The following is a 16150-nucleotide window of genomic DNA, read 5'->3' as shown; positions in this document are numbered from 1 at the left end:
TAAGCTTGACTACTGAGATTGGCAAATACGATTCTCTAACTTGAGGTTGAACTGACCGACTGATCTGGCTGTATGAAGACCTGGTTGCTTCAAACTGCTGAAAACTCAAACAGCACAAGCAACATCTGCACCAATCTGATCAGGCCGAGGCTCGAGGGGAATGGCGAAAATCCGTACTCCAGGTTTGAAAATACCTCACTGCGCCGGGGATTAGTGGGGCTGCTTAAATGTATGCCAGGGCATGTATTGTAGACTACACAAACACACACAATGTTCTGTTTTTGCCCCAAAACAAATTTCTTTGTCAGGCTGATTCATGAAAACGGACTCTGGAGAAAAGCGAGGCTTTTGAACTGTGAACCAGAGCAAATTTGTCTTAGGATACTGGCAGCCCAGTCAGTGCGGGGATGGAAGTGGAAAAAAAGAGGGTACACACACACAAAGAGAAAGGAGCAAACAGAAAGGTGGAGAAATAAAGAAAGAGGGAACATAATGAGATAGCATGAGCGTGGGAAGGACTGAGGGAGTGAGGGGGACAGGGAGACAGATTTAAAGGAGAAAGATGAATAAAAGATCAAAGGATGAAGAGATCAACAGATATTTACTAAAGGGTAGAAAAAGAAACGACAAAGAAAGGGGAAAGAGGGAGAAAAAAAAAAGGAAAAGTGCAAGAGGAGTCGCCAGGCTGTCGTCCCTCCCTGTGGTTTGAGAGGAGAAGTTCCCACTGTGGTTTGTTCCCTCACTCCCTCATCCTACTCCGCTTCATCCGGAATGCCAAACAACTTCCTGTAACCCTCTGTGATGCTCCTGCCAGGCAAAAACAACTTGCGCGCGCACACAACCTCATAGGAGCTTGCTGGAGCAATTAGGCCTAAATAAGCAGGCATGTATAGAAGCGCACATACAGCACATTCAACACAGTTCGTGCAACCCGCAGGCAAAGTGCTGTTTTTTTTTGTTTGTTTTTTCTTAACAAACAGACATTGCTGAGGTTTGCGTGCACACATTCTTTAGATAATGCGTGGGAAGACTTAGGAGACAGCAGGAGACAGAGAGATGGAAGGAAAGAGGAGTGAAGAGCAGGGAACGATTAACGATGAGCTCCGACTGCTGCTGCGGCCGCGTGAGTTGTTGGACAGTGAGCTGCAGGGGTTCATTTGCTGTGGTCTGAAAAACGACCCAATTATCCACATGCATTACTAGAAACAGAACATATACTGCACCGCTTAAAAAAAGTTGATTTTTAGGAGGATTCCAACAATTAATAAGAATCTGCTTGACAGAGTCTTGGACTCTTTATTTATACATCTGCATAAGTTCTTTATTGATGCAATTTGACCTGTTCTCTGGATCATTCAAACCAATTTCAAAATGTTATTAAATTAAAAGCACACCGAGGATCTCCGTCTTATTCTTTTAGGCTTCTGAATGCAAACTTATTGGATACAATTTAACACTAACAGATCTAAAATGCTAAGATGTTAAAAGTGGTTTGAAAATTTTGCAAAGTACAGCAGATAAATTGGTTCAGATCTATATGAAGCAACAATGACTATAAATATTATTTGAGCAGCTGGCATAGTAACTTTAGTCAGTAACAGGAGTGTTTGTGTGAATTGGAGCATGCTCAGTTTAAACATAATGAGTCACAGGTAGCCCATGAGGCGTTTACAACCGCACAATGGAAGTGACTGTTTCCATGTGTTTGTGTTTTCTTTTGTCTGGCTGTTGTGGATTATTAACTACCCTCTAAGTGATCAATTACTCTAAACATTCTTCATGACCCTGAGTGCTGGGTCCTATTAAAGCTGTGTGTGTTTACTCACCACAGAAGTCTGCAGAATTGGATGAACCTGTTTGTGTCAGCCTCTTTGGGGCAAGCCAACCCAATCAAGTAGGAAATTCAATCTTTATCACATGAACAACCACCCAGCCGCGTACGAGCAGGCGCCTTCGCACCGTGTGTCCTATAAGGAGACTCTCTCACCTTGAAGGGGTGATGGGAGTCAGGTCCTTCCCCATGGTCTGGATGACACGCCGTCCCCACACCCACAGGCCGGTACAGATGCCCACACCGCCGTAAAACAGCAGCCAGATCGGAGTGGCAGCGTCCTGCATGACTCCGCCCTGTTCATAAATCATCCACAGCGCCACCAGGGGCCCGATGGCATTACTGCAAATATGAGAAAATAATGCCTTCAGCTTATCTGGTGTCTCTGATTGAAAGTGCCAACCTGAGTTAAAGTGATTACCAAAAATTGCGCACAATTAAGAGAAGCACTACTTCAACATAAGTTTACTTGTTTTTAAAAGTAAAAAGTAGCTGTGCAAGAAACTATTCAACAGCAAAAAAGCATTAGATAAAACGGCTATTCAAGTACTGAGTAACTGTTGTAAATATAAAAATGACATCAGACAGATCAAATTATAAAGTTATGTGGAAATGTTTATAAACATCAAAATGAAAATTCATATAAATGACAATTACAAAATGAAAACATGCAAAATAACCATTTTTCTAAATCAATTTCTTTCAATATGAAACTTATAAAACATGCAGGCGTGTGTCCATATCTGGTGAGTTTTTGGTGAAAACATGTTTGTTCTTCATTCGATTTAAAATTGGTTTTTGAACACTTTGAAACGATTCAGGATTCCCAGGGCTAGAAATTGTGTTTCTCTATAGAATAAATTTTTCCTCTGTGGAAGTAAAAGTACTCCGAAAAGATTAATTTTCCCCCCCCCCCCCCAAAAAAAAAGTTTTTCAAGTAAATGTAAATGAGTGAATATTATTAGTTACTATCCAACTCTTCTCACCTGACATCATTGCCTCCATGGGCGAAAGAGCCAAAGCAGGCGGTGAGGATCTGCAGGAAGTGGAAAAGCAGAAACACCTCGGACTTGTCCTTCTCCTCATGCTCTTCCTCTACCAAGTCATCAAGAGGCACCGGCGCTGGAGCTCCTTCTTCCTCCACACCCTCCAGCTCCGTGGCCAGCTTCAGCTCCACTCCCCCTTCCTCTGCTTCGATCTCAGCCTCGGCCACAGCGTTGCAGTACGATGAGTAGCTGTCGTAACGCATCCGCTTTTTGGAGTAGGACACGCTGTTGCTCCTGGCGCCGCCCTCTCCCACCAGCTTCTCGCTGTCGTCGCGGGACTCAGAGCGCCTGACAGGCTGGACGGGCATGCCGCATATCGCAGCCGTGTAGCAGGTGTAGCTGTTGTTGCGGCGCAGCAGACGGTAATTGTTGTCAGGCTGTGACGCGCCGGACCGGTCTCCATCGTCCATGCGGCCCAGGTGGATTTTGTGGAGCAAGTCTTTGTAGAGGCCGGAGTCCTTGTGAACCGTGTGGTAAACCTGGCCGTCGCTACGCATGTGGCCGTCGAAGGTGAAGCTGCCGTTAGCGATGGGCGACTTGAGGCAGCCGTTGGTCATGGAGTGGGTTCGACCTTAAAGGTGGAAACAAGGAGGGCATTAGGAAGAACATGCAAAGCCCTTTCCGCAGTCAGTTTTATTTTAGTTTTCGCTATTCAGTTTGAAATCTGAATGGTTTGAGACACATACTATAAATTTGGATTCAGGCCAAGGGCATTAACTGGACCAACCACTCTTACATAAATATGCTTTCATCTAAATATGTCGATCATCTCCCTGGCTGCACATTCAAGTTCTATTCCACTTCAAGTCACTGAAACAGTTCATTTAAATCAAGAATAAAAAACCCTCAGAGTTGCCCTTGATTTATAATAACTGGCACATTGGTCAACATATTTGACGGACATTTGCTTGATGATTTTGATGATGACATTTGACAAAACGTAATGTTTATTGCCGTTTCATAATTGGTTACTTTATCATGTTTTGGTAGCACTTTATTTGAAGGGGTGTGCATAAGACTGACATAACTCTGTCATAAACATGACATAACACCTGTCATGAACATAAAGAAGTCTTTATGAATGTTAGACTGTTGTCATGAAGTGTCATTCGGTAAATAATGACACTTTTAATGCAAAGTTGCTCTAAAAGTTGCACTAAAAAAGTCCATTAAAAATGCCAACTTTGCATTAAATCATAATTTACAAAATCATGCAAAGTTGGCATTTTTAATGGAATTTCAATGCAACTTTTAGAGCAACTTTGCATTAAAAGTGTCATTATTTACCGAATGACACTTCATGACAACAGTCTAACATTCATAAAGACTTCTTTATGTTCATGACAGGTGTTATGTCATGTTTATGACAGTGTGATGTCAGTCTTATGCACACCCCTTCAAATAAAGTGTTACCCATGTTTTTATGGTGTAAAGCACTTTGAACTGCCTTGATGGTGGAACATGCTGTACAAATAAACTTCATTTAACTTCTCCAGCGAACAGTCTTCCATATGAACGGTGGACTTCTTCACTATTTCTTGGCTTGATCCTCTCCTTGCTGACCTGTGGACAGCAATATCTTGGTAGGTTTGCAGCAGGAAGATATGGATTTTGTTTTAGAGCCAAACCTGTCTAATCTGCCGCTGGTTGTTCACACATGTTCTCTAACAGACCTCTGGGGCCTTTGCAGAACAGCTGGATTTATACTAAGGTTAAATTACACACGTTTGGACTCTTTTTACAATGTAGGCAACTTATGAAGGCAACAGGCTGCATTTTATTTTATTTATTTAGGGGTATTCAAGTAAGAGAGGCTAAATACATATCCATGCAACACAATTAGTCACTACAGTAAGAATAAACATAGTTATTCTTATGTGTTTCTTTGTCTGCCACATAATATCCCCCATAAAACACACAGAAGGCCAGGCATCTCAGAAAGCGTTTTCTACAGGAACACCTTCTTACCGTACACCCTGCCGTTGGGCAGGACGGTGCCTCCATTGGCCATGTTGGAGAGCTCTCCGCTGGAGTCCCGGGTGCTCCTGTCACTGCTGCCCCCTGTGAGCGGCACCACGGCCTCGTCTGTGCCTTTTGCCCCAGGCAGCTCCTTGAAGACGGGGCTCTCTTCTTCTTCTTCAGGGATTTTGTCCAGACTCTCATCAGATATCCTGGACAGAGCCTGCTCCTTCTTTAGGCGGCCTGAGGAAAATCCAGAGATAATTAGAAGTCACGCAGACAAATTATTTGCAAATAATGCAATGTTTACAATGAAGAAATGAGGTGCAACAGGTGATTGTTCACATCCCTGTTTGAGTTACCACATAGGGTCGGAAACAAAGGTTTTAGTGTATGTAATTAAGAATGAGACGACTAAGAAACTAAAGACCGGAGACAACTGGATAATTAGCAGCTTATATATTTAAGCAGGTGGATTTATGAGACAAGGCCAACATAGTACCTAGAAAACCTTCAAATGGTTGTGAAATTGTACCAAAACCTGATCATGAATCAGCCTTGTTCTTTCAAGCCCATTAGGACTTTGAAATGCTCCTCCTGTAATAACCGAAGCCTTACAGCTCAACTTTTATTTGAAAGAATGCCTGTGATTTTTATTCTGAGAGTTTAAGGTAAAACCTTTTGTTTAACCTGGAAATGTTGAATTCTATAAATCATCTAACTTAATTTAACTTTCATTTTAATTAGAGACCTAAGGAGCAGCCACAACAGAATTAAATAGAATAGAAATAGAATTTATTGTCCCTGCGTAGGGTAACCCAAATTAAATCCAAGATCCAGACACCAATAAATTGCTGAATTGCTGAGTTGCTAGTTACTACGGTGATTTCCACTTTTCCCAGGTAAACATGAGAGGGGAAAGCCACAGCTCTCGCTTTTCTTTCGAGGCAAACGGAAAAAGACAAGGATCTGTACTAAAACTCAAAGAAATTCTTGACACACAAGTGGCCAGAATGCCTTTTGTTAATGATTTTTGAAGGAGATATAAGGGGGTTTAATGCACTGTTGACCTGCTGTTTGGACAGAGGTTTGGGAGGAGTATTACAGTGGAAGTGTATGGTAAGTTGTATGTACATTTTCTTTGATCTGTAGGGATTGTACAGAAAGCCCTGCGTAGTACAATGATTGTATGAATTTTAATTGAAAACAGACACAAAAGTTCCTACATTTTGATGGATAGATTGTATGTGTAGTTGAGAAAAGAAGTGTCAACCAATACATTTCTGAATATTTCACAGGGTCAAGTGTAATACTGGAAAGCTGCAAGTAACTGGATTTGGACTTTAGGCAATGGTTTTCTGTGTTAGAGAAATTTACATTCTGTTGACAACGGTGTAGGCGAGGAATAGTGTAACTACGAGTTTTTTCTCCAACCTCACCATCATTTAATAAGCTCCCAAAAAGCAGAGAGCTTTGTTTTCTTTTGGTTCTGCTTTTTGAAGTGGCACAGTAGAACATTTTGTAATTGTTAAGAGAGAAAACACATTAATATTTATAACTTGTTACAAAGAAAAATGAACTGTAACAACAGTACAACTATGCTTTTGCATTGGCACCCTTCATGAACTGAGAAAAATACTGCTGCTGATCCAAACTAACTACTCCTGATGACGTGCTCCTGTACTGCAAGTACACAAACACTTTTTAAATCGTTTCATTTTATAGAAATAACCAGCTTAAGACTACACTACGGTGCATAATCCTGAAAGGCATTTAGAGGTCATGATACTCTAGCCAACAGGTCAACTCAGACTTAAAACTGTGCGGAGTTAAAGGACGGAGAGAACTAAATTTAATTTGAACAATAATGTTTTATGAGTAAAGTTGAGTCTTTAAGTTCCATTCTTTCAACAAAGGAAGTTAGTGATTGTATGAAAAGGGCCTGGCGTGTTAATCTAACCAGGTAGTTCTTATGGATTCAACACCAAACCAACCTAAACAGACAGGCTTCCCTCCTCTATTCCAGACAGTCTTTCCACCGTTTTGGTTTTCTGTGTCATGAGTTTTATAATCGTCTTCCATGCTGTGGGCTGCTTCTCCCATTAGGAAAAACAATTGCTGGCTTTGATCTAAAAAGCTTTCTACACTGCAGGCATTGATCCTAACCATTTTCATCTGGCATAGTAGCTACATACAAAGAATACCTACTCCTGAGGGGAAATAAAACGCAACATAATAAGAGCACAGAGTACTTTGGTGGTTTTAATGACTCTAACCAACAAACAACAAAACCCACAGCAGCTCAACTCTGTTATTTAGCATCAGGACTTCACTTGAATAGACTGAGACCTCTCAGGATGTTGATCCCATGCTGAAAAATGGCTGGAACCACGCACACAAAAACATGCAGAAACTCACTTGCTATTTTTCTTCTCATCCAAGGGCAGACGAATATCCAGACCACAGCTGCACAGACCAGCGACCCGGCTAATGTGATGAGGAAGATGGCCCAAACTGGTAGCATCTCTAATCCAAGCACTGCACATCACAAAGCAGCACGGAGAAAATATTTCGCTATCTTGCAAGTACAGTCACCACCAATTTTTCTGTTCTTTGTCATGACACATAAAACATTATATCAGCTAAGAATAACTATTTTCCAGTACTTACATGGGGCTCCAGTGTACATGATAGAAAAAGTGTTAATCCCGATGGTGGAGGCATAGAAGACGGGCAGCGCACGCAGACCGTTTGGGACAGAATCATCCTTAAAACAAAGCAGAGATTAAGTTTTAAATTATTATTCCAGTATTGTAGCTTTACTTCAGTTATGTTTTTAAAATCATTAAGCATCCTTCCATCTAAAATAGTGAGTGAATGCCCTGGACTTGGGATTTCAATTCAACAACAAGGAAAAACCCAAATGTGATAAAGTGGAAGCAAAACTATTTAGACAGAAATTTAAGCAGTGACACTAGTTCACTTCATAAACTGTCATGAGATTCATACTTATACACGTTTGCAGTGGTGACCTTAAAATGATCTGCAACCGTTTTTATCCTCCTGGTGTGCCTGCTATTGCCCTGTTACATAATATCAGATTTGCATGTGTTGCCAAATCAAAATGGGTTTTTATCAGTGCTGAAGTTCTCTGGACAAGTTATGTCTACACGTGAGCCAGAGTTTGACTTGTAATGTTTAAACTCACGCCACCTGAGGAGACAGTCATACCTTTATGTAACCGTGCCAAAATCACTTCGAGCAATCCAAAAAAGTCCACCACCTAGACTTTATGATAGTCTAGGCTTAGTTAGTATGAGAATGAAACTATTTGTGAAACAAAAATCCACCTTATTGAGGATGAAGTGCCTGATGAGCATGAAGAGGAGTCCAGACATGAGTCCAGAGAGCAAAGGTGAGATGAACCAAGAAGCCACTGGAGGAGAAAGAAAAGCTTATTAGGAATTAACAAGACACACAGAAAATCTCAGTCCAAATGTTTTTGCTCCATTTTTTCTACTTTAATGAATTTCTGTATAACAGCAACATAATGCACAGATTTTTCTCCCGACATCCTTACCGATTTTGACCAGCTGCATCCACTGCACGCCCTTTGTGCCGATGGCCACCATGGAGAAGCCGATGGTCGCTCCAACGATGCAGTGAGTCCCGGAGATGGGCAGTTTGAGGAAGGAGGCGATGAGCTGCCAGACAGCTGACCCTGTGACCCAAACAGAAACATCTATATGAAGCTAATGGTGGCAGCATGCAGGAGTTGATAAAATTCTTATTTGCTCTTTTTGTAGAATTGTTTTAATCATGTCTTTTTGGTTGAGGTATAGCTTTTTTAGACAAATAGTCTTTCCAGTTTTGAATGCTGTATAGCAGGAAGGATTTTTGTTCTTTACTTTTTCTGACAGCTGCGCTTCGTAACCGTGGCAACGATGTATTTTCTTTACAACCAGGGGCATCTGATTAGATGCTTAGCATCCCTAAAGCTCAAATAATACCTGAACTATGACCTCCAAATCTCAGTGGAGTTGAAACCATTGCTTTATGAATGCAGAGTGCGACCAGAGAGGAGAGAGAGGAGGAGAAAGTTGAGTCATTTCTTCCATTGATCACAACAGGTAAGAAACAAATTCGTTGATAGATAGGCTGCTACCAGATTTGTCCACAGTATCACCATATGCTAACATGAACAAAATAAAATTCACCTGAAATTATTTTAATTATTATTATTATTGATAGAAAATAGAATAAAATAGAACCTTACACATTCCCTGTCAAATATTACAGAGGATAAAGACGTAAACATTGTACAGTGCTGCCTCTGTGACCTCCAGGCAAGCATCAAAACCAGTTAAACAAGGTGGACGTTTCCTTGTATCGTCTCATCAATTTAAGTTTAAGGTTTTTCTAAATGTGTCTAAACAGTGCAGGAGAAAGCATTTTCCTAAAAATGATCATTGTTTCCCAAAATGAGCAACAGACCTGGTCTGTTTTCTGTGTGTTTAGTTTTTTGAAGTAATGTGGGAATCCCCTGCATATCACAGTCTTTATTTTTAAAATCTCAATTTTATAAATTTAATATCATATTTTAATAGGCATGTATGTTTTTTTAAAGTTATTTGAAGGCAGATTTACATTATTGATGTTGATTTCTTTGAATCTCCTTATGACAAAGTGCTAAAAGCTGATTTTGCTTCATCTTACGTCAGAGAGGTTCATATAATATTTTGAGATAAATATGTGTGATTTTGCAAGATTAATATTTGAAGAAGCTTATGCAAAGTATATTTTAAGACTGTTCTGGTCCAAAAAGTGCATTTACAGTAAAACCTTTCCTGTTTGAGGTTAGTTAGGATCATCACAATTTTATTTTATTATTTGCTAAATGCTAAAATAATCAGAAGCAGAATGTTTAGCAGTTTTTTTTCCTCTTATTCACATTCAGAAGTTTGCAAACATTTCCTGAATATTGGGTTCTTTTTTATGAACACATCAGTCAATCCTGCATCAAAACACCCACATATCCTAAAAGCCTGCAAGAATTTCATGTCTGGTTTGATGCAACACTATCTAAATACATTTCAAATAAACTAAAGCAATAAAAAATCAAATTAAAAGATGTACTTACCGACCATGGCGCTGACCTCCCCCGCCATTAGGATGGGCACTGTGTCGTTATAGAGGTTGACGTCTATGATGCCCTTTCGAATGGTCTCTCCCACTTTGGCCCCAAGCAGCATCGAGCCCACCGTCTCAAAAATGGACGCCAGGATGCAGGCCTGCTTCAGAGTGACCACACCGGACCCCACTGCCGTGCCGAATGAGTTAGCCACATCGTTGGCTCCGACGGAGAAGGCCAAAATGAAGGCAATGATGAAGCCAATAATCACCATCCACAGATACGATTCCAAATCCATCTTGATATGATTTTATCAGAGCACAAATCCAAGCAGAAGAAAAAAAAATGCAGGTAAATTATTCTAAAAGGAAAAAGGTGTGTTTCGTCTTCAGCGGAGGATTTGGTAAGTCCACTCCTTTTCTTCGTCCCCTGGTTTGGAAAGAGTTCAAGGGGAGAAGCACAGCTGCTAACTAAGCGTTTGGAGCTCAGTCCAAATATTGGAGACTAGTGATGCTGGGAGCAGGAAGCATTCCATAGCTTAGTGTGAGGTAGCCTGTGTGCTTGCTCTTTCACCTGCCAGAGACAAGAGAGGAGACATAGAAACAGATTAGCGTCATAAGCTGTGATTACTCAGCTACTGTCTGACAACACCTCCATGTGACTTCCTCGGTAAAATTAAAACAGAGGAGTGGGGGCACAGAGAGCGAGAAGGAAGCAAGAGTAGACAGAAGCCAAACGCAGGGAAAATAGGCTTCAATAAAACAGGGAGAGCTCTCCAGCAGGGAAACATCTTGATTGGTGTAATAGGAAATTATACGGCACACTCCAGATAAATCAGTCCAGACTGTTCAGGGTTGTGGCTGTCAGCACTGACAATGAAAAGACCTTAGTGTCCACAGACAGAGAGAAGAGCAACACTCCCAACAACAGACGCACAGTTCATAAGTAATCTGACAACAAAATTACACACTTTGGATAATGGATGAGTAGATGGGTGGGTGGATGAACGGACAGATCAACAGGCGATGAACAAACCAAAAGGTGGATGGGTTGGTGTGTCCATTTGACTGGCTGTCCAATAGACAAACTGACGAATGGAGATAAAATAAGGGACAAATGGATAATAGGTGGATGCATGATGGAAAGCCAACGGAAAAGACAAATGGTTAGAGGTGGATGGGCCGATGGATAGACCAACCATAGATGGACAAACAGACGTAGAGTTAGATGGGTAATAGTTGGGTGATGGATGGATGATAGGTGATCTCTACAAGACTTGAAAAAGAAAATAAGATCAATTTGTTAATTATTGACTTATATCATATGGATGCCCCAATAAACTTTATAAACAGAGGAGAATAAATGTAGCAAATAGATTCAAGTATGAAATCTAAAAGTCTACGCAGTTTGATCAAACGGATCTCTTTGAAAAAGCAGCAGAAACGTTAGCACTTCCGACTGTCACACTCGCTGACAGATGAGGATGTTTGTGTGTCTCAGACTCTCCTCCCATCGTTCTCTCCTTCACCCTCAGCACTGCTGCAGCAGAGCTCGCAGAACGACAAAGTTATACAACAGTTTTAGAAAGCAGCTTCGGAGCACAAGTTCAAACAGAATCGAAGGCTTTGCTGCAGTTAAAAAGTGAGCAAAAAAAATGCTGCATTAATTTAAGACTGCAATGCAGCAGGAGCAACAGGGATGATTTTATGTTCTCACAAAAGAAATGGCTTTTTTATGGGTCAAAATATGTGGCAGAGGGAATATCAACAAATAACCCTACTCTCTAGGTGGAAAGAACGCCTCCCGAATATGCTGAGGTCTGACTTAAAAAGCTAACGTAAACAGCGTTGTATATTTATACATATACTATGCTTAGATAAGATTTGGACAGTCTAATTATTAAAATTTCCTCCAAGTCAGCTTCTATGATGATGAAAATTTGTAATCCGTGTCTTTTATTGGAGATGATAAGAAAATAAAAGTTTTTTCAGGGTTTCTCTTTTGGCACCAAGTTAACCAAGTTTCAGCAATGTTCTAGATGAGTTTATCTCCCAACTGATCACAATAGATCTGCTGGAAACAACTTGTAAAGATGTTCCCATGTGGGCTGTTTACATCAAAACAAAATCAACATGCTTTAAGCACACATGGCCAACCAACACCGGAGCTTCTTGTCCCCGAGAACCCACCGTCACAAATCACTTCTCCGCAACCTAGTTAGAGTCACTGCAAAGGAGTTAATGACATCACATGTCCCTCTGAGGTTTAAATCTGTTGTTAACACGAGGCATCAAATGTAGCCAGCTTGAAGGCTGAATTAGTACATTCTCTCGGCATGGAGTGACTGTGTGCTCCTTGTCGCATGGGGGCAGGCCCCTCATTTCTAAATAACCCCCAGCCAATCATGGCTCCCTCCTCCCGACAGAGTTCTCCATCTGGAACAGTTGAGGTCATTCACAGCTCTCCTTTATCCTTTGTTGAACCACAACAGACACAGAATGCGTCTCTAAATCACATCTGCAGCGGAGCTCCCCACAAAATTAGGATCATGATACAGGCGAGGCTCAAGTGTCTGCACAGTTATTGTAAAGATCAAGTCATGTTAGATATAAGAGAAGTAAGTAAAGATAACCTATTGTTGTTCTTAAACTGGTATAAGCCTCAAGTAAAATCTCTACACAGGATTTTTCAAGAAAAGTTTCTAAGCTGCACAATCTATTTGAAATTCATCAACATCACAGTATCAATGTCAAAAGTTAGCTTCAGTCATTTGAGTGTTTACTTCTGCTCATTTTGATTGATTATAGCTTAAAGGTCAACAATAACACCACCACATTCAGTTTTTAAGAAAATCGTATTACAAAGGATTTTTAATGCTTAAATTTAATATATTATTCTACACAATCATAAGAACAACTGCTGACTTTAGAGCCGTCCAAGAGATAGTCATTGATGGCCTTCAAAAGGATGGCAAGCCACAAAGGTTATGGCTAAAGAAGTTGAGTGGAAGGACAAAATGTAGTAAAAACGGGTAATGAAACAACAGGGTTAACAGGCACAGGCTATTCAAGAGCTTGATGTATACAATGTGGACTGCAACTGGAGTGAGAGCTTCAAGAGACAGATGTACCCAGAATCTGGGTTAAGAAAAAAATGACTGTTTTCTTTTCAAATTTTCCATTTCATTTAAGAAATCAAGCTCTCAAAACCTGGAAGAAGAGTGGAAACTATGTAACTTAAGGTCCAGTCTGTACGTTTCAGATTCAGCAAAATTCTCCCAGCTAGGATTTCATAACATCTAGAGCTGTCAATTTGCTTCATTCTTTCAGTGTTCTCTGTCAAATTAAAGCATTGAAACAAAATTACTCCCCTTAGCAAACTAAAGACATTCAAAAGGTGTTGCCTACGAAATTCATTTCGTAGTTTTGTTGTTCAGTTTTTAAACATGTTTGGACTTCTTTAACACGTCTGTTTGTCGGTTGATAAACAATTTGTTTTGGAGTGAATTTTAAAGGTTTGGAAGGACTGATGATATGGTGTGTAAATGTTTAATCCAGTGAGCAGAGCTGGCCAATGAGAACCAGACCGCAGAGGACATCCACACACTCCAGATTCAAACTGAGGGAGCAGACAGAGCTCCCGCCAACTGCATGTCAAAAATACGCTGGAAGAAATGAGAAAGAGGAAGTGGCCCACTTATAACCCCATTTATTTTAACAGTATAACTCAACATGACAGCTGCACCCGACACCTTCTGGACACCATGAAGACCGGTCTGTACTCTAGCACTCCCAATCTGTAAACATAAAAAGTACTTGTCAGTGAAATTTTTAACTCCCCATGATCGCTACGATCCAATTGATTTTTTTTCCAGTCAATATTTATTTTGCTGTAATAGGGACCACAACCACCTCCGAATAGCAAAAATCTGCAAATACTTGAGATAGATTCTAAAAGTGCTTATAACTACCTATTTTAATAGTTAAGACACCAAATGTTCCTTAATATATATTAATACGCACAGTGGAAGCTATCTTGGCTGCAACACAGAATAAAACATCCATGGTCTTTCTTATTTCCGCTATTGGGGGCACAGCCAATCAGCACCAAGGAAAATTAATGGCACTCCTGCATTGGCTACTTTGAGGATGCCAGCCAATTGCATGCCAAGTAACAGTGTAGCTAAGGTATTTTAGCTCCCCTCACTGCTTTTTCTTTAGATTTTATCTAGGCTCTATATAAAAATAAAAAAACTGGGAAAAGGCAACATTTCCAAGAAAAAAAAATATCACTAATAATAATTAGAAGATAAAATGTGATGAATAGTGTATCTACCCAACTAATTTCTAAAAAGAAGGGAGCAGATACTTTTCAGAAATAAAAGACATGAAGAAAATGCTATCAAACATTAAAGTGCAGCTATGAAAAAATGGAAATAATTGTTGGATAGTTGTCTGATTCTCTTTTTAACCATAACATAGTATTTAGTCATCATAATGAACAGGTCTAACTCCAGTTGAATAGCCATCTGGGATTGATAAAGTTTTCTGAATCTGAGTGTTAAAGTGAACTATCCCTAAACAAAACAGTCTGATTGTGAAGCACAGCTTGAAGAACATAATAGCTATTCAGATTCTGCAATAGCACTAATGAGATCAGACATTTAGTAATCCAATAAATTGATGTATTAAAATCTCTGTTAAGTCAGAGGAGACCGCAAGCCAACATCTACAGCTGAGCTAATGAAATGGGCTAAAGAAAACAGGACAATCTGGCAAGATGCCCCTTCAGTCCTCATCACGGCCATTGTGAAACAATTTGGTAAAACAAGTACAGAATAAGCCAGAATGGGGTTATTTTTAAAAATCTGTTTTGTGATACAATCTGCAAAAAAGAAAATCAAAAAATGTAGATTCATTATCACTGATGGCAATAATTTTCTGCAGTTCGAATAAGAGTGCTATAAATGAGTCTTTTTTTTTCCTTGCTAGTGACGAAAAAATAACCTAAATAGGAAGGTGATATTCTGAATACAAATTGGAATTGGAAACAGGTGCTATTTGGTTCATAATAGAAAATGTTACACCTCTTCAATCAGATGAGCATCCTGGAGGTCACACTGAACACTGGCTTCTTCCACAGCCATAATGGGCTAAAATCAGCAATATCTAGCTGAACGTGGAACCAAGTTATCAGCTCATGCATTTAATTAAAACATTTCTTTAATTAGAAACTTTGCCAAATACCTAAAAATTTCTCACCAAATTTACACAAGACATCTTTCCAACAGGGATTACTTAACTGGATCAGTTAATCCAAATATAATTTAGGGATTACGGAATTGGGTGCAATCAAATTCAGTGTCCTTGGACTGTTGACAAATGAACAGTATTCATTTAGATACTTTTAAATAAACAGATACTTTATTGGTCATTTTAACTGTATTTTCTCTGTGTTTAGTTATTTTTGACCCAATTTTGTGGCAATACTAGACAACACTGTTTTTAGAAACTTGCCAGTAACTCATTGTGGTCCATGCTTAGGGTTTACTTTGCTGCAATGTCAATCTGTCCTCTAATAACACCCACCACAAATTGTTTCGCCACAATTAGCACATCAGAGACTTAGGAATATTTAGATTTAAAAGCTCCTCTAATAAAAAACCTGAGTGACGCATTGTATGAACTGCCCTGCTCGTCAACTTATTTCTGGCAGACCCAGTTTCTTTCTGGGAGCGTCAGGTGGCAAGCAGTTCACATAATGAGAGCTGTGACGCAGGCACAGCCACAACATGGGGAAACAGGACTAAATTGGGGGCTGCATGTCTGCTGTTGAAAATTGAGAACGAAGCAGAGGTCAAAGACGGATGTTTAGGAGCATCGCTGGCTTCAGACATGCCTCAGAGCCAGTGGGAGTCACAGCCAAGCCTCACAGGGGAAATGTGTCAGAATATTCAGACAACAGTGAAGTCAAGTTGTTATTTTTAATTCAAGACATTGTCTTTGTCAGTAACAAAAATCTACCGATCTTTTCGCTGTTGCATCTTTCTCCTTCAGTTCTTTCACACCGACAGTCTCGGTGTCTGTCACTACTTGCTCGTCTAAAAGTGAATGGTAAAAGTCAACAGCGTGATGTAATCTGCTGGGTTTTAAAACTAATTTGAATAATAAACTGAACTTAATG

At 40.0% G+C, this 16150-nt stretch overlaps 1 protein-coding gene and 1 long non-coding RNA gene across 6 annotated transcripts in view; one reads left to right on the top strand and one right to left on the bottom strand.

Moving 5' to 3' along the window:
* Positions 1-16150, bottom strand: part of slc20a2 (solute carrier family 20 member 2) — a 99460-nt gene that overhangs the window by 12831 nt on the left and 70479 nt on the right. For all 5 annotated transcript variants that reach the window (XM_015056162.1, XM_015056158.1, XM_015056160.1 and 2 more), the window contains exons 2-9: positions 9977-10540; positions 8417-8557; positions 8187-8272; positions 7507-7603; positions 7255-7374; positions 4846-5079; positions 2818-3448; positions 1988-2173 (exon numbers count right to left, since the gene is read on the bottom strand). In XM_015056162.1, coding sequence (XP_014911648.1) covers positions 1988-2173; positions 2818-3448; positions 4846-5079; positions 7255-7374; positions 7507-7603; positions 8187-8272; positions 8417-8557; positions 9977-10265 — 1784 coding nt within the window. In that variant the 5' untranslated portion in view covers positions 10266-10540. The remainder of the gene's footprint in view (positions 1-1987; positions 2174-2817; positions 3449-4845; positions 5080-7254; positions 7375-7506; positions 7604-8186; positions 8273-8416; positions 8558-9976; positions 10541-16150) is intronic.
* On the top strand, positions 7-1895 carry LOC106962027 (uncharacterized). The gene is made up of 2 exons (XR_001427887.1): positions 7-413; positions 540-1895. It is a non-coding gene; the product is annotated as an uncharacterized LOC106962027 (long non-coding RNA).

The sequence above is a fragment of the Poecilia latipinna genome, unplaced genomic scaffold (assembly GCF_001443285.1).
Source record: "Poecilia latipinna isolate Pla-1442-1.1 unplaced genomic scaffold, P_latipinna-1.0 Scaffold1361, whole genome shotgun sequence".
NCBI lineage: Eukaryota > Metazoa > Chordata > Actinopteri > Cyprinodontiformes > Poeciliidae > Poecilia > Poecilia latipinna.
Note: the sequence above shows the minus strand (reverse complement) of the source record. Positions and strands in the feature narration are given on the sequence as shown.